The following is a 25609-nucleotide window of genomic DNA, read 5'->3' as shown; positions in this document are numbered from 1 at the left end:
TTTAGATTTTCGGATTATGAAATATGCAGAAAGTAAATAGGAACAGGGTAGAGGGGAACTAAACTAAAGGTATTCCAATCCTAGGAACAAGGAGACGGGACAAACTTGTCCAAAATCCAACCGTGCTTCGCTTCGCTAGCAAAGCACAACTTACACGAAGGCGGTGCAATCTTTAGGGGGAGTGCTAAAGATTTTCAAATAGTCAAAAGAAACCATCAGATAGAATAATCTCTTCTAACAATCGAAGTTGAACATACACTTATAACGAGGCTCAGACTAACTTTGCACGGTATGCAACAATCAGCTGCATACCAAAAGTATGAGCACGAATTTGGCAACAAGCGATCCTATCAAATCCAGTTCATTTAATTGCATGAAAAACAAATCTAATCTATGAAGAGAACGAGACCATGCGAATTCCAAAACAACACAAGAACACACCAACAATTGAACAATGTATTAAGTGTTTGCTTCGAAAACTCTTAGCAACAATCTCTGACGATAGTCTCTCCTCCTTACAAATGAGGGGGTCACCCCCTTATATAGGCCTCAAGCCCATATTACATGCAAAACCCTAATTAGGGTTTGCCCAAAAGATTCTCCACACATGATGCAACAAGGTGGGAATCTGCATTAAATAACCCATTATGCCCACTTACAATAAATTTAAAAGGGCCTAAAATAGTGCCCATGATGATGATCATGCCTGGAATATAACTAACGTCGTCATAAATGCCCATCACTCTCCAAGCGACGGCGGCATGCAAGAAGAATCCGTCATAAAACCATTATGAGAGGACGACATGCAAGAAGATTCCCTTATCCTGTGGTGGCATGTGTTGACCGGTCCCGCGCCTAGTCAATGTTCCCTTCAGCCATAAATATGCCATCATGGTTCAGTCAAAAGACTTTCGTCCAAAAACGAACGAACATTATCTCGCTCATTAATGGCGTAAGTAATGAACCTACCGACGACGGCTTCCAATTCTCCGATGGAGACACTTGGCACATTCTCGATGTTGAATTCCATCAAGGCAATCTCCTCTTTGCTTCTGGAAAAGAAACCTTCCCAATCTGCCATGGCCTCCTGTGTTTTCTTCATCATACCGGAGAATGAAGAAACATTTGCAAAATGTTCCTTGGGAAACAAACCGACGAAGAAGAAATCATGTAACTGGGATTTCAAGGAATTCACTGTTGTTCCCCCATCGCCGAGTTTCCTTGGCACTGAGGATTTCTTCCTGTATCCCTTTGATGGATTCCTTCAAGGTGACGGAATCAATGCTGAATTTATCAAGGGTGTTCTTCCCTGAATAGATGGCGTAGAACCATCGGGGAAAGTCGTAGGCTTCATTCTCCTGGATTACTTTCCCGTCTACCAGTGTTTGTCTTGGAGTCCTCATCAGAGCCCTGAGTCGGGAAATGGTTAAGTCTTGGTAGACATCAACATCTTCCCATAGTTCTTCCGCCGTTTCCAACCTACTTAGGAGGGCCACGAACCTCGAATGGAGCTGAGCTAGATCTTCTACAAATTTCCCTGCCTCAGCATAAACATCCTCTACCCATTCTCAGGAATTTTGTGCCATTGCCTTTGTAAGTTCCGCATCATCAATTACTTCCTTGGGAAGGAAGGGAGGGGGAGTGGATGAAGGACCTGCTTCCCTGAGGGGTTTCTTGAAACTCTTGACATACTCGCATAGAAGTCCGTTTTCCTCCTTCAGCCACTTACACTTTGCTTTTGACTTCAGCAATTTCTCCTTCATGGCAAAGGAAGAATCGTCGAAATCTCCCATTACTTGACTGGTGGAAGCATGGCCAAGATCCACCTGTCCGATGACGTAATCTTCCTGCTTGATCTCACTCCTATCCTTATCCACCGCAGGTTCAGCAATGTGCAAGGTCCGGGCTCCGGATTCTTCCTTGACTACCTTGGAAAACTTCCGGGGGGCCTTTCTTTCCGGTGGTTGATCCATCCTCTTCAATAATTCTTCTAATTCCTGAGCAGGATTGGGCTCCCCTCCTGCTTCATTTCCCAATCTGCCTATCAACCAATCCGACACGGGGATGGAATGGCTGTAATCCTCTGCATGCTCCCGTTCTTGAGATTCCTCTTCCATTTCGCCAAGGATAGTCTCTATGAAATTATCCTGGCGAACTTCTTCCAGGTGCGGGGAAACCTCTTGCCTCAGACTTCTTGGCTGATGACGGCCCTGTGAAGCATTGATCCTGAGTATATCAGGTGCTGGAACGTTTCTTGGAAGTGGGCCTGCGGGATGTGGGAACATTTCTACTTCTTGTACGCTCGCGGAGTTGACTGGTGAATGTTCCCTTCCTGTCCTCGTTCTCTTTTGTGGAGGCTCCTCCTGCTGGGCTTCTTGCTGAACCTCGCGCGGGATTTCCTGTTGGGCATCCTTCGTCTTTGTTATCCTTGGCCTCTTTGGGGCACTTTTTCGTTTGTCTATCCGGGCCTCTCTTCCTGCCTGACCTTGTGAAGAGTCTTCAGTTGCATTGTTGTGAGAATCCAGATTTCCCATCAGCTGGTATGTCAGAGGGACATGGTTTTCAATCAACTTTCTTGTCTGCCTGTCAATCCAGTGCTTAGTGAATTTTAGCACTGGCCTAGCCAAAATGTTCAAATCATCTACCTCAGGCTCCGACCAATATGGCAACAGGATAGGTTGATCTTTTATCCTCTCGAATTCGGGTTGCATCAAATCTGAGTCTTCCTTCACCTGGTGGATCTCACTTATTCTGATGGTGTCGAGGGGCAGTCTGGAGTGCATTCTTCTTCGGATCTCAAAGTCATCCTCAGCACCGGCCCAGTAATCCTCCAAGTGAAATCTATGTATGAATTTGACACCGGCAACCTTCCTGATCTGGCTGTAAGGATCATATTGGGCCCTAGAAGTGTAAAATGGTAGTCGGTAGAATGCCAACTTGCTTGCTGCACTTTCAGCGGCCTCCAATCCTGGGCATATCTCCATGAAATCCCCCAAGACAACTGGAAATTCAATAGATTGCTTCTTCTTCTTCTTCTGCAGCTGATCGTAGGCAGTCAATTGCCTCATGAGCTTGAGCAATATAAGCTTATCTGACGGATATCTAGGCAATTTGTAAGATTGGAAGGAGAAACCCTGTGTCCTGATGTAGGTGAACTTGGGGAACTGCAGGAATGCGGCGCCATACTTCTGGACCAAAGCACTTGCTTGCGGAGACAACCTCATGTGCAACTTATTTTGCATAAGTCGTGTCAGGTACATGGTGAAGGTGTCATTCGCCAACTTGTAAGAATTCACGTTGTGGAGATGTAGCTGAGGATAACATTCATGCACCTTTAGCTGAGCTGGCCCGCAGCCCATGATTCCTCTTGCTGGCAACCCATCGAATCCACCCCTTCGTGCCAACATATAGAATAGGTGGGAACTCATGAAAAAGGACTGAGACTTTTTCTCCTGCAGGTTCTTCAATTGTTTGTGCAAGTAGTGGCTAATCAATCTAGCCCAGTCAATCAATGTATTAGAATTCATGATCTTGCCAATGTAGAAGAACATCCAAGGCTCGAAGTTCACCGTGTGTGAGCATCCCATTACTCTGCTCAGCATTTTTATCATGTCTACATATTCCTGCTTGAACTCGAAGATTGTGAGAGTTTTGGGCATCTTGGAAACGTGTACTCTAGGTTTCAGCAACCATTGCTTGTTGATCAAATCAGCACACCTGGTGGGGCCTGCTTCATAGACTGCTTGGGCTCCGCTGCTGGTCCTGTATGTCATGGAGTAATGTGAAGGGATTCCGAAGGCTTCACCAATCGCCTCTGGAGTCAATGTTGCCAGTAACTTGCCGTCTGGCGTTGAGATCGTCTTCCGCTCCAGATTGTAACGTGCTGCACATTCCAAGACTAGATTTGGGCATTGAATGGCGGGAGGAAAGCCAGCTGCTGCAACTATTCCACTTCTCACAATCTTGACAACTGTCGGAGATGGATTGTGTCCTGCAGTTCCGAACATTCTTATCTTGAATGCAGCCCAGTTGAACGTGCCGAAGTTGGTATCACTGATCTCTTCCCATCTTGACTTCAATCGAGAATGGGGAAGAAAACCCTTCGTCTCTGCTTTGATCATTGCCTGCTTGGAGATAGTAGCTGTCCTGCTAGGTTCCGCCATCTTGGGAATACTTCAAAATGATGAAATAGAGACTAAGTATAAAAAACTTTTCACTTCTTCACTCCTCCTTTCCTGAATCTCGCAAGTGAAAAATGAAATGTTTTATCCAACTTATATAGAATTCTCAAGAGGCATCAAATTAGTAATTGTATTTATGGCGTGTCATACTTCCCTTAATCACTACGACATGCACGGCAGTTTCCCATGCATGTGAGTTCAAATTTAGAACCTTCCTTAAATGCTCCTAGTCATGCGTCATACTTGGAAGATTCCTCCTGCCAACCCGTTGATTCCATACTTTCTAATTTTGGAGGGAGATTGCAGGATTTTTCTCAGGATTTGCTCAATTCCACTCCGACTTGTCATCTCGTGCCATCGAAGGAACTTTCCCGGCTTTTCTCCATATCCCTATTTTTTAGGGATCTTCCTAAATTTTAGGAGTTAGGTTCATTGGATGGGGAATTTCGTCCTGATTTAGAATCTATAAAAGTTTCCATATTTGGCCGGGATTTGATGTCTAAAAGTAGCATAATTGAAAATTCGCTCGAGGGGAATTTCTGCTTTTTATTCTTCCTTGACTCCTTGGAATCCGTGCCTTAAGCAAAATTTCAAAATTTCTGTTTGGGTGAAATTTTACCATGCCAAGGATTCATGAATTTTCCACTTGTGAATGCCTTCATGGTTTCAGCGCCCCAGATCAGACCTGGGCGCATTTTGGCTCTGTCCATGGAGAGGCGGAAAATTGTACTTATGAATGCCTTCTTGATTTCAGCACCCCAGGCCTGACCTGGGCGCATTTTTGCCATGTCCATGGAGAGGCGGAAAATTGCTCTTGTGAATGTCTTCTTGATTTCAGCGCCCCAGGCCTGACCTGGGCGCATTTTTGCCATGTCCATGGAGAGGCGGAAAATTGCTCTTGTGAATGTCTTCTTGATTTCAGCGCCCCAGACCTGACCTGGGTGCATTTTGCACATGTCCATGGAGAGGTGGAAAATTCCACTTGTGAATGTCTTCTTGATTTCAGCGCCCCAGGCCTGACTTGGGCGCATTTTCACCCTGTCCATAGAGAGGCAGAAAATTGCTCTTGTGAATGACTCCTTGGTTTCAGTGCCCCAGGCCTGACCTGGGCGCATTTTCACACTGTCCATGGAGAGGCGAAAAATTGTACTTGTGAATGCCTTCTTGATTTCAGCGCCCCAGGCCTGACCTGGGCGCATTTTTGCCATGTCCATGGAGAGGCGGAAAATTGTACTTGTGAATGCCTTCTTGATTTCAGCGCCCTAGACCTGACTTGGGCGCATTTTCACCCTGTCCATGGAGAGGCGGAAAATTGCAGTTGTGAATGACTTCCAGACTTAGCCTATTTTGACCTTTTGTGCGTTTGGAGTGTTTTCCCAAGCTTTCCATTTTAGGCATGGATTTCCAACACTTGACCCATTTCTGGCCACCTTCGTTTGCTATCTGACTTTTCGGAAATAGAAATGCCTGTGAATGCCTGATCCTTGTCGCTCTGGCTGACTGACCCTGCCTATAATAACTTTCCAAGTGTCAGCGTTAGATCCCTAAACCAGGTGCAATAATGACTTACTATAAATAGAAACTTACTAAAAATAGAAATTACTAAAAATAGTAAGTTTGATTTTTGGCAAAATGGCGACATTCCGAGACTTGAAAAAATCCCTAAAAAATGGGGACTTTCTAAAAATAGAAAGTTGTTCCGTTCGGGCTCAAATTTTGCTGGGAGGTGCCCTGAAGGGTCCTGACTCCAGTTGTATGCTCAGTTTTCCCGAAACCCTAACAGGAACCCCTAAAATCTAGGACAAAAGGCAAAACCCTAGAAAAAGAACAAAACAGGCTTTAGACCTCACAGTACTCGCTTGACAGAGAAGCAGATTAGCACTAACTGACCCCCGAACATCCCAATAGGAGGGATTGAAGAGACTGCTACCAAACGCACACAAAAAACCAAGACCAAACAACCGAAAGGGCCTAACAGCTAGGGGGGTCCTTATCTGGGATGGGGTGATGTGTGATTAGGTCACAACAGTTACTACTCTGAGGTTAGAAACAGTGTTACAAGAAACGCCTAGACTCGGCAAGTCCTGAGGCAAGTGACCCTCAGTGAGTTTGGGAGACTCGGCTGCTGGGAGTCTCGGCTGCCAAGTACTTCCAAAACTCGCTGAGTCTAGGAGACTCACCAAAGTCACCTATTCTAGGCAAGTCCAACAAAGTAGACTTGGCCATTTTAGGTACTTTTAGAAAACAAATTACAACCTTTCAATATGAAAATGGTGTGTGCCATGAAGGTCTATGTGGTTTTGAAGGTCTCCATTTGGGCTTTGGTGGTAGGGGCTTTTGCCCCAGAACCCTACCCTATACCACGTCAAGGGACGTGTCAAGGGTGCTACCCCTTGACCCTACCAAGGGGCGTTGCACCTCAATTGCCCCCAAACCCCCATCAAACTATTAGTCTAAACAAAAAATAGGCCAATGATGAATCGTGATAAAAAAATCTACAAAATACATATCCCTGTTGCAAATCTCTGCATCTCCATGGTCAAAGCCACAAAGTATTATCTTGTTGCATACATTGGACAACTTGTTTAGTATACAAGGACTGCCATAAGCAAAGTTGGCATGCTACAAAGTTACAAACATTGTATTTCTAAATACAAGTTAAGTCATAGTGGTGCAGTCAAGGTAGGGAGGTCCAACGAAGGATAGCCCCGCCTTGCAGCCTAAAACATAAACACCGTGAATAATAGAGGAACCGGTTTACACAAGTTACAACCGGGGAAAACAGGGAAAAGGAGCAATCTTTTAAAATAATTTGATGAATTACATATGCCCTCAGGCTTTATAGATGCTAGGTTGCAGCCCAGGATAGCAAAATGATTCAGACAACTCAATTTCCTGATCCGGTAGATCATCTATCTTTTGCTCTGTCTGCTGATCCGGACCTCAGTCTGCCGTACCAAAACACCTCTGCACCTCCGGAATCTACATCTTTCCGGAATCTTATCTTTTGCGGATCTCCCCCCCTTCAAACGAATCTCCATCTTCCCCTTTATACCTTCTGCAAGCCTCAACAACTTAATCAAGTCGGCCAAAATGCTCCGGTTTATGAAGAAACGTGTAAACACAAGCTCGTCGGCCAAATCACCAAGAACACCTCCAAAAATGTTTAGAGCTTTGAATGGGACCTCCACAAACATAGGCCAGGTCCAAGACAATACTCCCATGTGATCTACACATCACGGAAACGATTTGCAACCCAATACCGCACCAATACCGGAATCGATATCTGTAAGAACACGGCAAGGACAAACCACACCGGAACAATACCAGAATCAAATCCAAATGCCATGAAATTCGAATATGTTTAAGTCAAGGGTCTCTAGATGCTAAATCTAGATCTGCAGCTTTAAATTCACAAATATGAAGAAACGCAACAATCTTCAAGGTCACCTCCTCGATAATCAACAACTCCATAGTCAACTACTCCAACCGGATGAATTTCCTGGATGCCCCTACATCACATAGTTGGCAAGAAATGTCATTTCCATGATGAAAAAATGTATCAATCTTGCCCTGCACAGACAACTCATAGAACAACCCCATTTATTAGTATCCTTGCTTATGTCAAACTGTAACATAACTATTTATCTTCTAACTTAACCATTCCTCTTTGAATGAGTTTGACGACAAAACATCCAATCTTGAAGGCTTGAATCAAATAGCATGGTTGCATCATCATCTGGGACCTATCTTCGACGCCAACGCATGACTCGTTGTGATGTTGCGATGAGTAATGCAAGCTCCTCTAAAGCAAGGTTACCAGGAGACAGGGGTACTTGGAGACTTTGGAGACTGGTACCGGTACTGGTACAGCTAATTTTCAAAAATAGGAGACGGGGGTACTTGGAGACGCCGATTTTTTTTTAAATATAATTTAATAATTTCTGAAACATATCATGACAGAGAACTTTGAAACAGGAACAATGGTAAAGTTTAACATTAACTTTAAAATTGAACAAAAATTGAAATTAAAATTGTTTATACTGTTAATAGCCGGTCTAAATTGTTTAGTGAAAGTAAGGTAATATAGATGTTGAGCACACTCAATATTGTTTGCTAAATAGTTAAGGCAATTTCTATTTAGACTATTACAATGATAAGAAATCAGTCCTCACAAAAAGTCTATGCTATCAATAGATCCGATCACTATAACTTTGCATGGATTTTTGTCAATCTACGAAACAATTTCCTTATTAGTTATTTCCCTACGGCTTCGCTTTGCTGTAAGCTTCTCTTATTTATTTTTTATATTTTTTTTTTGCCTTTTTATTGCATTTTGCCCCAAGTTTTTTAGGAGACTTCATTTTTTGGTCGGGAGACTTTGGAGACGGCAGGACACGGCAGGAGACGGCAGTCAAAAGAACCTTATGCATCAAGAAGTTTCCGGAGACGGGTCTTCGATACTAGTACGCGTCTCCAGGGGTAGGAGACGGGTCTCCTGGTAACGTTGCTCTAAAGCCATAGACTTATATTTTTAATTTTAATATTTGTTTTGATGCCATGGAATTCATATTCCATGAATTCTATATACATTTCAAAGTAATTATATATCTAAAACGTGTTATTTCCTTCAACTAAAATTTGTTTTTATACTTATATGTTTCAAAAAAATGTGAGCAAATTTGGCACACAAAGTAATATTTTAATTCAATTCACTTCCCATCATTCAATGCATATTACATCTTTATAGGATTCCAATATCCTATTTTATAGGAAACCCTCTAAACGAATTTCCTAATTATAATGAGTTGTTTTAACAACTCTAAATACAAACAAACAAACTTCAACAAATAACTATTCTCACATACGTAATAGCTACCTTAGTTGTGTTGATAACTCACATTATTAAATTATATGAACACTAACAATTAATTTCCCAACATTACACTCCATCTACAGTAAGCCCAACTCTTATGATCTTGATTCAAAATAAAGGCATCTCCCATCAACCTTTCATGGTTTTCACACATGCTTAATACAAACCTGGACATGAATAGGACCCATCAACTGTCCATCTCGTGTGATTTTTTGGATCCTCCCACAAACCCTTTCAAGATGCATGAACTAACTTACTTTGTTGCTTTTGTTCACCACTATGCGTGTACACCAAAGAAGTTACTTAGAAATCAACAGACATATCACAAATCTAAAAAACCCATACTAGAAAAACATTACATTCCAAAAGATTACAATGTTCTTAATTGTAGTCACTGTTATCAATCGCTGCCACTCAATCTTGAACAACATAGACAACTACCACTACCACTGGAAGATGCCCTCGACTTTAGTCATTTGGCACGAAATGGGAATGGAACACTGGTTATATCCCCCCCCCTCCCCACACACAACGTGAAATTCCACTTATTCACACAACTAGGAGCACTGAAAACCCAATCATATCATGTTGCATACAAGAAAATAAAATGCCACCAAAGCTGATGAGCAGCCTCATCGTTGGTGACTGATGAGAGGACGTAGAGTGTCCTCCAGCCTCCTATGCCTCCGACTTCCAGTCTTGAATTTATCTAAAGCACGTATTCTTCATCACTAGGACACGATAGCTCTTCATCATTGCCATGGTTTTCCCAAACAGTTTCTTCAGCTAAGGAAACATGATGATCTAGTTTATCATCTAGTAGATCTTGTGCCTTCTTCTTACAATTCAAAATTAAATGTCTTATTTCATTACAATAAAAGCATTTGATTTTTCCTTTTGAAGGAATATGCTTGGATTTATACATACCTTTTCTTGCTTTGTTATGTACAAATAAAGACTAATGGTCAAGTAGAGTAGATATTACCCCTTCAAGACTAATGGTCAAGTAGAGTAGATATTACCCCTTCAAGACTAATGGTTACCTTGCTTAATGTGAACACCATCCCAGACATATTTTTAGGCAAACTATTCAAAAGTATTGCTTTGGCATCATATTTTTTTACTTTCTCATTAATCCCAACTAGCTAATTTAGGAGAGAGTGAAACTTACTAATATGATCTGCCATTTTTGTACCTTTTTTCCATCTTTAATCCATGCAATCTCTGCTTCAATGTTGTCTTGGCACTTTCTACTTCACATTTGAAGAGCTTGTTTAATGACTCCCAAATCTCTTTTGCTGACTTCACAAAATCCACATGCTGTAAATATGTTTTTGATAAGCCGAGACCAATAGTTCCCAAAGCTTTCTAATTTTTTATTTTCCACTTAGCAAGTTCACCTGCATCAGTTGGTGTGACTAAGTTCAGTTTGACAACATCCCAAAGATCTTTTTCTATCAAGTGTAGCTACATCTCTATCTACCATGTATGTAAGTCTCTACCATCGAATTTCTCGATGAAACTTAATTTATCCATGACTACTCTTTTAATCAAAGGTGTCAAACTCAACCAATAATACACCTTGACTATAACACTTTGACACAAAGACAATTGGTTTTCTAGGATGACAATAATCAAATCCCTAAATATGCCAGAAGAGAATGAACACAAGTCGATAGGGACAAGAAAACTGATCTACCATAAGCCACAATATATGCTATAAATCCAATGGCTGACAAAAGTAGAAGATATTGACAAATCAAAGGCCCAAAGGAAAGAAAAAATCTAGCAAGGAAGAATAGAAAATCAAAACTCCTTTTTTTTAGGAAGACACTATTTAACTTTGAAGAGAGAACATGTTGACGTGTATTTTGTACACAACCAAACACAGAATAAAATACCCAAATGGTACCTTATCCTCTCTTGATTAAAGCCTCTGAATGCTGAAGATATCGCGAAAAGGATCAATCAAGGTGACTTCAAGGTTCTTCGTTGTAGGATCTCTACGTGTGGATAAAAACCAGTGGTCGTTGTAAATGCTGTTTCTTCAAGGGGTCTTACGCACTTTCTGAGAAAGCTTGTCCGTGTCACGCTCTTTTTGATTGCAGGAACAGGATTTTCCTAATACTAACAGATTCTCAAAAAAGATCAAAAGATAAGGGTTTTAAGAGATGAATACTAATCTAATCCTAAGAATGACTCAATGTAAGCTGGACTTGGTAAGATTCTACCAATTTCAGTATTGCCAAGGAATTACAACTCTGCTGGAATTGATGTGATCTTCTAAGGTGATTTAGTGATTTTGAAATCATCAAGGATATAGATACTATCATAAAGATACATATCAATATTTCAACAATGATTGAATGTTTAAGCAATCTCAATATCTCCAGTTGACCACACAAGGCGTCCTTACAATCAGTAAGAAGCTAGTGGTTTGGAACATGAATCTCACCAAAGATCAAGCACAACACTTAGTCTTTCAAACTTAAACTTAAATACTACTTCGACTGAGAATGATTCAAGAAGATAAACGATCATGAAGATAGCCACAAGTATTGCAATAAAACACCATAACTTCAATATTTTATTGATCTCAAAGCCAAATGGACAACAATTGTTCAAAATTCTTTCTTCACTACTCAATCTTGCTACACAATAACTTTCTTCTCTAAGCTCTCTCTCTTCTCTAACTTCTAACTCTTATTCTATATCAAAATGAAAATGAGTGAGGGTATATATAGCATCCTCAATTACAATGAACGGCCCAGATCGAAAGAAGATCAATGGCTAGGACTTTGACACCTAAACCCTAATTAGGGTTTGTTACAAAAAAGGTCCCCATTTAGATGAACATTATTAAATGCATAGCCAAATATTTAATTGGCACAAATATCGAGGAAACATAGACCAATAGTAAATAAGCTGCCACATCATCCTATAACAACTTTTCTTCTAGAACTTTATTCCCTTTCCTATGCTCCTTCTTAGCATATCCAACGAATTTGGACACAATTCCTTCAATCTTAGCAATAGGAATCTCAGGAAGATTCTTCATTCATTCTTCCAAGTGAATGACCTGATCAAAAGCAGTGAGAAGAGTTGTCTCCCATCCAGGCTCAAGTTCTTTGATCTTATCAATCAGGAACATGGTAGTGAACATCAGGTCTCGTTGCTCATCTGTGATGACGTTCTCCTCTTTGCAAAAGATGACCTTGACTCTCTCCTCCAATTCTTGGATGTCCACATCTGTATCAATCTCGATCCGCCTGCCAAGGATGGTACACAACACCTCGAACACCTTATCTTGAATTGGATGGATGATACCTTCAACTTGACTTCATTTGGTGCTGATGTCTTCAAAAAGGACCTCTTTCATCTGGTGCAGAGTTGACCACTATAGGAGGTTATGAGTTCCTCCATCCATTATCTTTTCTTGTGCTAGGATCCGTCTTGGTGTTTGTCTTATTACTTGCAGGACAGGAATGATGACATCTCTAGTGTGAGCGAAAGCGGCTACAGTTATCATGAGATTATGGACAATCTCAAGGACCTGGATAGCTCGATGAATTGTCTTCATCATTCTTGTTGCAAATTCAACGGCTACCGTGTGGGATTTATCAATCCAAGAGCTCATAAGCTGAACTAAGCTCTTGACCCTTTCTGCCTCGCCAACTGATTCAAGAGGAAGTGCTTGTAAAGGAGATATTGCTGGATCCTGATGTCTCAAAGGCTGATTGAGATGACTAAAATAGCCTCTCCAAGCACCGACCTCTCTCTCAAGCTTCCTATTCTTTTCCATTTCTTCCTTAAGTTTGTCTTTAAGTGCTTCAAATGAATCAGTTGCTTCTTCCATCACTTGTTCGGTAGTGAGTGGACCAAGCTCAAATGTTTCTAAGTCATACTCATCTGCAAGAACCAAGCTCAAATGTTTCTAAGTCATACTCATCTGCAAGAATCTCACCTTCATACTTGTCTACTACTGGTGTAGCTATTTGCAATTTCCTGGATCCTGTCTCATCTCTTATCACCTTGGACATCTTGGTGGCCACCTTCTTTTCCATTACCTCTTGAGAATTTCCTATGAGGCTTTCTAAATCAAATACATCTTCTTCCTCTTCAACCACAATCACTCTTGTCAGTCTCTCTTTTAACCAATCCGGAATGACAGATCTTGTCTCTCTTACTTGTATTTCTTTAGGCAGTGGTTCATCTTCTCGGAGAGGAGATGTCACTTCATCATCATTCTTCTCTTCATGTAGCTCATCAACTTGGGGAGATTGACCTGATGAATGTTGAGGTGTCTGTCCCTTTTCTGGCTTGTCATTTTGTATCATAGATTCCATAGATTCATCAACTTCAGGTACCATCTTCCCTTGACCTTCCCCTTGGCTTGCCCTCTTTTCATGTCGAGAAGATGTGCTTGATGGGTGATCACGATTGGCCTCTTGTTTCCTCTTGGAAGATTCCCTTTTCTCAGGTCTTTCTTTCCTCTTTGCACCTCTAGGATGGGAAGTGTTCTCACTCATGCTTGCTTCTCCTTCTTCTGGTCTTGCCTCCAAAGTAAAAGTCATTGATACATTCTGCTCCCTCAACTTTTGATGCTGTACATCCACCCATCTGCGAGTACATGATAAAACAGGAGCCATCAAAGCTCTCAAGTCTAAAACTTTAGGCTCATTCCAATCTATCTTCACTGCTTTGTCTTCTTTGTCATAAGACGACTGGAGATGTCTACCATTATCCTGAGCTTGATCAGCTACTCTATAAACTAAACTTTGCATTTCTTGATGAAATCTAAGGGTAGCCTGCAATGCATCTTCCTTCTAACCTCTAAATCACTTGGGAGATTCATCCAAAAGTCCTCCACCTGAAACTCATGTTTGTACTTCTTACCGGCTATCTCCTCCATATAACCGTAAAGATCAAAATTCTCCCGCAAGGCAAAGGATGTGAATGAATATAAAGATAATTCCTTCTCTGCATCTTTCGAGGCTTGAGTGTTAGGACACACTTCAAGTGAATTCCCTAGTATGATGGGCACGGGAATTCCATTTCCATGCTTGTGTCTTGATGCCTTCGCATAAGCTGCCAACTGTCTAGTTACCTCAAGTAGCACTATCCTGTCTGTCGGATACCTCGGCAACATGTAAGGAGGTGAAGGACACCCATGAACTCTGATGTATGTAAACTTTTGAAACTGGATGAACCATGCACCATACTTCTTCACAAGTTCTTGTGCATCCAGAGACAGTCGATTATGAATCCCACCTTGCAATATCCTAGTGATGTTCATCGTGAAGGTATCATTGACTAACTTGTAGTCACTTCTAGGCGGATAATGCAAATGAACATAAGAGTCACAAACTCTCACCTCTCCAGGTCCTCTTCCGATCACTCCTCTGTGAGGTAGCCCTGCATACTCGAAACTCCTGATCAAGGCATATATAACATATGAGCTCATGTGGAATGATTTGGTAGGTCTTAGCCTTCTCAACTGCACATCCAGACTATTACTAATAATTCTGGCCCAATGAAGCATTCCTTTTCCTTGGACTATCACCTGAATGAAGAAAAACATCCACTTTTCGAAGTAGAAGGCTTGAGGAGCCCCTGTAACTCGATTGAGCAAAGTTATCAAATCTCTGTACTCCTCCTGGAAGTCGATCCTATGCGGTGTGTTAAGAATCTTGTTCAGGCGAGGCCGACTTTTGAGCAACCAATTCTTATTGATGAGATTTAGACATGTGTCGGGATCATCCTCATACATTGACCTGGCTCCTTCTAAGCTTTTGTAAATCATATCTTTATGCTCTGGAAGATGAAGAGCTTCAGTTATAGCATCCTCTGAAAGGTAAGCTAAGGTGTTCCCTTCCTTGGATACGATCGACCTTGATTGTAAGTCATAGTGGCGGGCACACTCGATCATCAACTCATGACACTTGACTGCTGGAGGGAATCCTGCCGCCTTGATGATGACACTTTCAATTATCTTCTTCGCAACAGGTGATGGCTTGCCAATGTAGGGGACCTCTCGAAACTTCTTCACATTGAAGTTTCCCAAGTTGGTGTCTTCGATATTACTCCATTTGGACACGATCCTGGTCTCCAATTCGTCATTCTTTTGATCTTCCAAATTATCTTCAATGGGTAAATCATGCCTTTTCACATCCATTCCAACCATAAAAATCATTTTGACCTTGCAAGGAAAATGTGTTTTTGAGAATTTCGCCTTGGACCTTCAGAGAGGGTCAGGAGCGAACTTTGCCATCTAGACCAAAATGCTTCACTTTTCACCTTGAAATTTCTTTGCTCAGGAAGATTTCATCTTGCATTGTGCTAAGAATAGGTTTTCATGTCCAAGAAAAGGTCAAAAAATGCTTTTATAGAGAATTTCGCCCTGGACCCTCAGCAAATGTCAGGAGCGATTTTGACTTTCCTGGGCAAAACTTCTTCATCTTTGATCTTCAAACAAGTTAGGAGGCTTCATCATGCTCATTTCACCCTTCATCATGCCTTTGATATCTCAATTTGACCAAACAAGGCTAGAAATGACTCAAATAGGAATTTTCACCCTGGACCCTCAACAAGGGTCAAGAGCGATTTTGAGGTTTTCAACAAGATCCTTCATCATTTCAAGTTAAAACTCTTTCAGGCGGGTGGAGGGAGTTGTTCATTTTCCATTCATGATCAAAACTTGGTCTTTTTTCACTGCAAAATGAGGAAAATCAAAATTTCGCCCTGGGCCCTCAACAAGGGTCAGGAGTGAATTTGCCCTTAGTCCCCAAAATTCATCATTTTTCATGTCTTCAAACCTTCAATTGCCTCAAGTGATGCCCATTCCTCTTCTAGGAGACCCTGCACAAAACAAGTTAGCCAAAATCAATGCCAAATAAGCTTAAACAACATTTTCGCCCTGGACCCTCAGCAAGGGTCAGGAGCGAAATCCTCATTTTAGGCTAAACTGCTCAAAATTTAAGTCTCAAACCACCTCACAAGGCAAAGTCAGGTCACTTTCAAGGCCAGGAACCAGTTAGCAAGTCCATCAAAAACAAGAAATTGTGTTTAGGGTGAAGTTCGCCCTGGACCCTCAGAAAGGGTCAGGAGCGACTTTTCTGTTTCAGGCATCATCTTACTTTCCAAAAATTGATCAAAAACCTCTCTAGGCAAGAACACACAATTTCACCCTCAAGCATGCTAACACTTAGTCAAAGTTGTGAAGGAAGTCTAGTCTACAAGGAGTTTCGCCCTGGACCCTCAGCAAGGGTCAGGAGCGAATTCGACATTATTAGGCTCTTGATCTATTCCATTCCCTGTTTAACTTAGCCCACTAGACTCCTCTTTCCTCACTGACCACGCTTAACTGACTCAGACCTGGAAACAAACTGGACTTTACCCTAAAAACCTTCAATCTAGACCTAACCTGAGACCTATTTGACTCCCCTGAAAGGTTTACCTTATTTCAACAATCACAATTCTTCAGGAAGACACTTCACAACTTTTCAAAATTTGACTGGACTTAGCTTGAATGATGCCAAAAAGGAACCCTTAAGGTTTAGCCCTAGTCCAGACAAACAACTCACTCACTCAAAACCCTAAAAGCAGAGAGAAGAACAAACAGAAAGAAAGCAAAACAAACGCAAAAAGAGGGGGTCCCCATTCTAATGGGGCGATGTGTGAAATGGTCACAACAGAACATTTGGTGCAAAAGAGAATATATTGTCTCACGTCTCCAACAAAAATCTTCACAGGAAGACTCCAGGCTGCTCGACTTCCAAGACTTTCTTGGCTTCAAGGTTTTGAATTTAAACTCTAAATGCAATAGAACTTAAGAAAACAAAACACTACACATTCCTGACTTGACATTTTTCATACAAAAACAACATTCTCTGATATCAATGTGTTAAGTACCTTTTCATTAGCAACGACTTCTAAACCATAGCAGACATTTACACTTGAATGCGCTGGCAAAAAATTAAATGCCAATCAGTGATGGGCAGCCAAAAACAAGAAACTGGTGCTGATCCAAAGAATGCCAATCTCCCTCACAGTTCCGTGGATGGGACTCGATCTAGGAAGAAGGTTCTTCAAAAACAACTGCCAACCTCCTAAAACGATCATAGAAGGAGTGCAGTAAAATCCCAGCGAACCTGATCTGAAATCACCAAACGAAATGTCACAAAACGGCAGATCGAGCCTTCCAAGTGATATGAGCCTTTGCTGGTCAAGGATACATGTGAAACGCCTGTGAAGTCTGTTGGTTGTAATTAGGGATGGCGGATTCCAATTGCCTTGGGCAACATTGGAATCCGCCTAAGGGGGCCAGCCCCTTCTCCAACGTATAGGGCTGGGCCCTATACCTCTCGGCATCTCCTAAAGACTCCACGTTACATCTCCACGCTACATTCAAGCCTAACACACCATCATGATAGGGCCAACCCTATTCCAATACATTTCGCATTTAATAAGTTAAAAGGTTTTAATTTATAAAGCAAGCCGACATGTTTAAGAGTATTGCTACACATATAAATAAGTATAAACCTCACATCACAAATCACTCATTCAGTTTTCATTTCATGCAAAATTCATATGCCTGGCTAATGCGAACTTCAGGGAGATATATTGCATCTGCACTTACAGCAATTACATCTGCCACATCAGCAATTTACATCTGCCAGTTGAGGTGCGAAATTCATCATTAGGAGTCAGCGAACTCAGTGAATACACAACGAATTCCTTGAAGGTCTGCAATCTAGGTTAAAGGACCAGCAAAATGGCAGCAATCATCACTCATGTGACAGCAAGCTAATCTTGAAGGCAGCTACCTCAATCAGCCATACGTCTTGTGATAACAACATCTGAAACTTGAGATAAGTGTTGCAATGATTGCATAACTATAATCCATAATCAGATCTAAGGATCTTTTCTGGCTGGGTTTTTCCTCCTAGGAGGTTTTCCTAGGGTAACTGTGTCTTGTTCTCAATTTGTTCATTTCTATGTTGTCACTAATTCCAACTTCTTTCAGTTAATCAAACTAATTAGAAACTAAATATAAATTCTGAGTTTATATCAATCTGAAAGTGTTAAAATCAACAAAGTCATCATCCACATTACAATCTCCACATGCTTCGACCAATCAGCCAAGGAATCTCAAACACATTAAGGATGGCACGCTAGAAGGATGGCAATGGCATTAATGTTTTGTACATGCCAACTGCTTCTACATAGCATTCTACAGTCCCTTATCGACTACTAAGTTGAGCATTCACAAAAACAAAAGGCATCCACCTTATGCGCTTGTGAACCAGTGCTTGATACCATTTCAGAAAAATGTGAGCAAATCTAGCACACAAAGTAATATTTTAATTCAATTCACTTCCCATCGTTCAATGCATATTACATCTTTATAGGATTCTAATATCCTATTTTATAGGAAATGCTCTATATGAATTTACTAATTATAATGAGTTGTTTTAACAACTCTAAATACAAACAAACTTCAACAAATAACTATTCTCACATCCGTAATAGCTACATGAGTTGTGTTAACAACTCACATTATTAACTTATGTGAACACTAACGATTAATTTCCCAACAATATGATCAATGAAAATAGTACAAATCCAAATTTTTCAGCAAATGGACACAAACATCAGAGGAAGCAGACAAATTGCTTCCAAATTTCTTAAATTTCTTAACTTTAATTTCTTAGTTGACTTGAAACTATGCAGTTAATCCTGTTCAATTAAGAGGTTTTCCAAGAAAATGACTTCAGCAACAACCTTCCATCTGAAAAAGTTAGGCATGCTTGATTCAATTTCTTTAGAGCCATTTCTGCTCCTTCTTTTGTTCTGAAAACAACCAGTGCATCACCTGTTCCAACATCGAAACAATTAGCCTCATCTCATTAAGAACATTATTACTTAGAACAGAATCACATAACAAAAAGAGGAACACAGCTTTCTATTAAATGATATCAGCTGTAAGCACTCAATAGAAAATAGACACTTGCAGCAGTATTTTAGAATTCCTTCAAACAGACAGTCATTAATACAAGCATACCCTTCATTTCAATAGTCTTTCATGTGGATTTATCCAAACAATCTTCTATTGAAAAACATCCACATGTGATTATAGAAACTGAAAAGAATATTGCTAATGTACAAATTAAGCAAAGCCTTACCACTGTTTGGGTTGGAAAACATCGTTTGGGGCATGACTCGTGCAGTACATCGCTCCCCAACCATATGCCACATAATGTCCTGTAAAAAACAAACAAAAATTCATAAGCAAACTAAGCAGGTGATGAATATAATACTATAATGAATAAAGGTAACAGAGCTATGTTGCCAGTACGGGTACAGGTACGATAACCGTGTACGTGGCGACATGCAATATTTTTCACCCTTCAGTACATGGGTTTGGATATGTCCCCACACAAAATTTGAAGAAATATACAAACTTGTAAAACTAGATACATTTGATAGTACGATACTTCATCATTGATCAATGCCAAATGCCAAATTGGTAGTGATAAATATAAATATTAAATGCCAATTGATAGTTAAATATTTAATATTTATCTTTATCAATTGGCATTTAATAGTGATAATTTTAGTTGTGTAAGTTCTTGATTCTGGTCTCAAATCCTAAACCCCCTCATTGTAGTCAAATTTCTTATATGACAAGAGATCCCACTACATAGAGGGAGTTTGGTAGTGGAGACCCTAATGGGTTTGAGAAGCAGAAATGATAAGCTACAAAAGGTGTTAGATGTGAAAAAAACCCAACAACAAAAAACATTTAGCAAACAATGAGAAAAGAGTGAAGAGAGCACAAAATGATCTTTGTATTGGGTGAAATGATACTTTAGGGGCACTTAGGGTTTTGAATGCAAAAAAAAGGTTAAAAAGTGTTGTTTGTTACTTTTTGGTGCTCGAAAATCGTCAAAAGAAAGCTGTTATAAGACAACCACAATTTTTTTGAAAAATCGTCAAACCCTCAATGCGAGGCTGAAATCACACGACTTTCTGAAAAAATCACCAAAAGCCTTTGTTTTGAGAGAAAAATGTAAAAACCCTTCATTTTGTGGAAAACGGTAAAAACCCACACTTCATAAAAAAAATCAGCAAAATACAGCAAAATAAGACTACAATTTTTAGGAAAAAATAATGAAAAAACAAGCCACGATTTTTGGGAAAAAATCGTGCAAAAAACCCTCCACAACTTCTTTGGAAAAAAATCGTGCAAAAGACCCTCCACAACTTCTTTGGAAAAAAATCATGCAAAAACTCATCTGCAGAAAAAAAATCTGCAAAACCCATTGTGCATCTTAGAGACACAGCCAGAAGCCCTTCACACGGTATAAAGAACCTTCAGCAGACCACGTCTATGATTAAGCAAAGGAAGCCAAAATTTGAAAAAAAAAAAAAAAAAAAGTCATGCAAAAAAAAATTAGAGATGTCGCAGCCACTAGCAAAACCCTAGTTGTGCGGCAGGACAACAAAGACTTCGCATGCAAAGGAAAATCTCAATTGGCAGAACCTCGTTGACCAATGATCTGCAACAAACCCTCGTCACGCATGCAACACCCCCTTGTCACACGGTATAAAACCAGCAGCCATCACGCGGGAAAACATATCCCGTCACAGAAAACTTTGGAACCAGAAAAACACCTCACGTGAAATGAGAAAACATCACGACAACCAGAAAACCCTCACGCAAGACTTTAGACAAAGAACCTTTTGTCATACAGGAAAAAGAAACAACACCACGATTTTTATAAAAAAATCAATCAAAAAAACTTGTGAAAATTTCTTATGAAAAATTCAAAAATATAAACCACAAATTTTGTAAAACAAAAGGCCAAAAAACCCCATAATTTTTCTATAAAAAATCCGAGGAGATTTCTAGTTAAATGGACCACAAATTTATATTTTAAAAAAATTGCCTAAAAAGAACCTATGCTCTGATATCATGAAAAATACTAACTAAACTACTTACTTTAAATGAATTAAATGACCATTATACACTAAATATTACAATATTACTTTATAAATACATCATTAAATAATAATTGAGAATCAAGCCATTTCAAGGTGACAAAACACAATTTAACATGTGTTTATCATAGACTAAACACTAGCTGCTATATATATAGCCTACTTATGCCCTAGCTGCCACCCAAGCCAACTTAGTCACATAAATATAATACTTAGGATGACCCAAATATCTAAATAAGAATATATTAATAATTATGTAACTTAATCAAGAGTTAAGGTAGTTACAAGCCAACTACTAATAACCCTATGCACACTATATGATTAAGGGCATATCATGCCCCACTCCCTCAACGAAGTATTGTCCTCAATGCTAATCAACTATGGATCTTATTCACGAAGTCTCCTCCCACATGACATCTTCAACTAGTCATTTCCTCAACAAAAGGGAAAACTCCATCATTGTCCTAGTCCTCAATTTCTTTTGAGTGTCAGAAGAATTAACTCTAGCTCCAAGATGTTTTTTCCTTCTCCATCTAGCTCTAGTAATATTGTATGTGTAAGGATATTTGACTCAACTACTTTCTTTAAACAAGAAACATAAAAAATTGGATGTATCTTTATTACTAGAGGTATAAAGATACATTCACAAAAAGTCATCTTCTCAAAAATTTGGTATGGACCATAATAGGTTGGTGACAACTTCTTGTTCTTTGTTGGTTGCTTCAAACCAAATCAACCACGAGAAACTCCTTTCATTGTGGTGTTGGTCAGCCCGTTACTTCATTCTATGTTGTGCCATAGCTAAATTCTTTGAGTCCTAAAAGTACTTCTTGTCAATGATTCATGTGGTCCTCCACAACTTGAACTCTTGATGTCACCTTCAATGATGTTGTGATGTGTGGAGGACAATACCCATATAGTGCCATTAATGGAGACATTTTCAAAGAACTATGTAAGTGCTATACCACCATTTTGTTAGTGGTAACCAATCTACCCATTGAGACTACTCATTGGAAGTGCAACAATGTACATACCATTTGAAGAACTTATTGACAACTTATTGACGACCTATTGAATTCTAAAACAAGAGAATAAATCTGTCCAAAAGTTACTAATAAAGATGGGACAACAATCTACTTGCCCATTAATGGGCTTTCTAGGGCAAATCCTAGTGGTTATGGTGCCTTTAATACTATTTGGGTAAGACCGGAGAAAGGATGGGTGAAGATCAATTTTGATGGTATTTCAAGTACTGGTTGTGTGGCTTGAGATGAAGAAGGGAAAATTTTGTTTAAAGGTGCTCAAAGGTTGCAAGATGGGACAAACAATGAGGCCAAGGTTCAAGCGACGTTGTTGGCAATTGAGTTGGCTTGTAATCTTAAAATTTCTAACCTCCATCTCGAAGATGATTCCAAAATTGTTACGGATGCAATCTCGGGTGGATCCTCCCAATGTTGGCGTATTACCAAGTTTGTATCAGCTATTTGCTCAAAATTAAGCCCCTCCCAAGATTTCAAAATTTTGCATATCAAGCGGGAGAGTAATGGGGAGGCTGACACCTTGTCCAATGTGGCATGTCATTTGAACCCTCAAATGATCCGGTGGTGGGACAACTTAGGTGTTGAGGTGGCTTGGGATGCCTACTTGGTATTTGTCATGATTTTTTTCTGCTGAGTTCGTGGAATTGTAATTTTATTTCATCCCTCTGCGTTGCTCTCTATGTCGATCCTACTCTCTCATTATTAAGTTTGTGCCGCCACCTTAATTTGTCATTATGACTATGGTTTTTGGGATTGGTTGCAAATGGGGTGGCACGTTTTACTGCGTTTGAAGAGGCTGGATTCATTTATTTAGAAATTTTTAGATATTGTCGGCATTGTGAAGTTTTTTCTATTCATTGTGGGGGTGGGGTGTGTTGACGTGTATTTTGTACACCATCATACACAGAATAAAATACCTAAAGGCATCTTATCCTCTCTTGAATAAAGTCTCTAACTACTGAAGATTCGCATGAAGGATCAGTTAGGATGACTCCAATGTTCTGGTTAGTAGGGTCTCTACGTGTGGATAAACTCCAGTGGTATGATGTGATTTGCTGGAATCACAAGGGGACTTACATCTGATGATTGAACTTCCGATCTGCTTTGCTGGAACACAGGCTCTTACTGGCTTAGATTTGAAAAAAATGGAAAAAGGATGACGGCGAAGAGAAGATCTAATCCTAATACTAAGAATGTAGGAGCAATGATTTGATTTTTTTATGAAACTCTAACTAGGTCTTGTTTTGACATCAATGGACAATCTCCACAAGGCTAGTGCGATCTTCTAAGGGAAGCTTTATGATGTTCAGATCATCACCGCAGGCATAGACACCATCAAGTTGATGCATATCAATGAAGAAGCGACAAATTGAAATTGAGCTTAAGCTGAATGATTCCAGTTGACTACACAAGGCAAGTCTGCAATCAACAAACTGCTAGTAGTATGGATATACGAATTCCACCATTAATCAATTGCATTTCCTCCATTCATCTAATCATCTACCATCTAGGATTGAAGGCTCAACAAGAAACCATGCAAATTGCAAGAAACGACACACTTCACCATTACTTCAATGAAAATGGAGTTTGTTTACAATCAATGGCAACAATTTCTTGCCTTGTCCTCCTATTCTACTCTAATTACTATTCTATCAATTTCTAACTACTCTCTATCTACTAACTGCTTTCTATTATTTACAACTCTCTCTCATTATTGCTAATTACCCTTTACAAATGAAATGCCAGGGCTTATATAGTGCCTACAATACAATTCGATGGCTTAGATCAATTCGAGATCAATGGCCAAGATTTTACAATGAAAACCCTAATTAGGGTTTGTTACAACCATTACATAACATTTAATGCTTGACCAATGATAAAATTGTATTGCTTGGACACATGTCCCCTCTAGAAAAATCGACCAATGGATAGCCGAGGTAGGTACATCGGAGTTTGTGCCACCTTCCATGAGTTAAGTACATTGAATCTGGACATGCTGAGGTGGACCTCACTGATTGGAGACGTGATGACTAGGATGCCACCTCGTCTGACACTTGGTTGATACTCAATTTGGTAGCGTTGAGAAGTTATCTTTGATTAACTCTTCTAAAATTATTTGCTTCTTCAACGAGCCCTTGTCCTACCTCCATGTGTCCTTGATGTGCAGGACAATTGATGTACCTCGCCTTGGAACGCTGGATTGAAAGAGGTCGCCCCTGTCCTGGCTTGATCGTCCCGGCGAAGACCGTCCTTGATCCGGCTTGATTTTCCTTGATGAGATCTCCATTTGATGCCTACACAACATTTCAAAATTAGCAACATGATTTTGCAATGAATAACTAGATTAGAGATTAAATTTAGGAAACTTCATAATAAGTCCTTGAGTTATCATTTCCTAAACGACGATTGAGCTATTAGAATTCAAAATTTCAAAATTTAAGGCTATGATGATCAAAATTCGAAATTAAAACAAGGGATCTTGTCATACCTTACTTGAGAGCTAACTCTAGAATGCAAAACAAGGAATTTGCCCAGGCAAAATCAAAATTTGATGGCTTCAATGTGATCTCTCTCTCCAAATGAACGTCCACTTTAGCAATTCGCCACCTTGGGGGAGGAGTCTTCAATGTCTTGAAGATAACAAATTCGCCTTACTTGAAACAAACACGCACTCCTCTTTGATGATAATTTCGCACCTTGTCTTCTCCAAAATCGCATATGAAAGAGGATAAAATGATGATTTGAAAATGAAATAAACACCTCCCTTTATAGGCGCTCACCTTCACATTGACCCTAGGCCGACTTTGGTGAATAAGGCAAATTTAAAATAAACTTAAAGGCCGACCTTTGTAAAATGAAGCAAATTTTAAATCAAGCGCCCCATTTTATTTATAATTAATTAATTTAATGCCTATAATTTTAAATAAACTCGATTTTTAAAAGGCAAAAATTAATTAATAAAGACCCATGCGCTAATGTTAAATGCTAACTTTAATTGGATTTCAAATTTATCGATTTTTTCCTAGCATTTAATAAAATCTAAAGAATGTTTTAGCGCCAAATTTGGAAGAGGTAAGGACACAAACCTATCGCTCTGGTCCCTGACTAAGGGACAGGAGCGAATTTGATGTTTAGTCTTGATTCTCTTGCCTTTTATGTTCAAAACCTCCATCCTCACGTTGAGACTGGCATGTTTGCCAAAAAACTCGAGCTTGATCGTCTTGATTTGGTGGATGAATGCCCTCTAAGGTGGATATCGCCCTGGTCCCTTGGTGAGGGACAGGAGCGAACTTCATGCTCTGGCCAACATTTGCTATCTCTCAAGCTTTACTCCTTGTTCATCACCTTGCAAATGATATCCTTGATCTTGCGAACCTTGACTTTGACGTGATCTTGAAGGAAAACGAATGATTTAATGAAAATCGCCCTGGTCCCTTGATGAGGGACAGGAGCGATATAGCTTCCTTGTTCAAATTGATAGTCTTTTGACGTTTGAAACCTTTGCATAT

At 40.0% G+C, this 25609-nt stretch overlaps 1 protein-coding gene across 14 annotated transcripts in view; it reads right to left on the bottom strand.

Moving 5' to 3' along the window:
- Positions 1–25609, bottom strand: part of LOC131072807 (protein ANTI-SILENCING 1) — a 71717-nt gene that overhangs the window by 3342 nt on the left and 42766 nt on the right. For 13 of the 14 annotated variants that reach the window (XR_009112765.2, XR_009112766.2, XM_058009072.2 and 10 more), the window contains 2 exons: positions 19242–19320; positions 18841–18931 (listed from right to left, as the gene is read on the bottom strand). The exons of the other annotated variant lie outside the window; for it this stretch is intronic. Coding sequence is in view for 11 of the 13 variants with exons in the window: in XM_058009072.2 (XP_057865055.2) it covers positions 18841–18931; positions 19242–19320 (170 nt within the window). In the remaining 2 variants the exon portion in view is untranslated. The remainder of the gene's footprint in view (positions 1–18840; positions 18932–19241; positions 19321–25609) is intronic. 14 annotated transcript variants of the gene reach the window in all.

The sequence above is a fragment of the Cryptomeria japonica genome, chromosome 2 (genome assembly GCF_030272615.1).
Source record: "Cryptomeria japonica chromosome 2, Sugi_1.0, whole genome shotgun sequence".
Lineage (NCBI taxonomy): Eukaryota > Viridiplantae > Streptophyta > Pinopsida > Cupressales > Cupressaceae > Cryptomeria > Cryptomeria japonica.
This window is presented reverse-complemented; position numbering and strand designations above follow the sequence as displayed.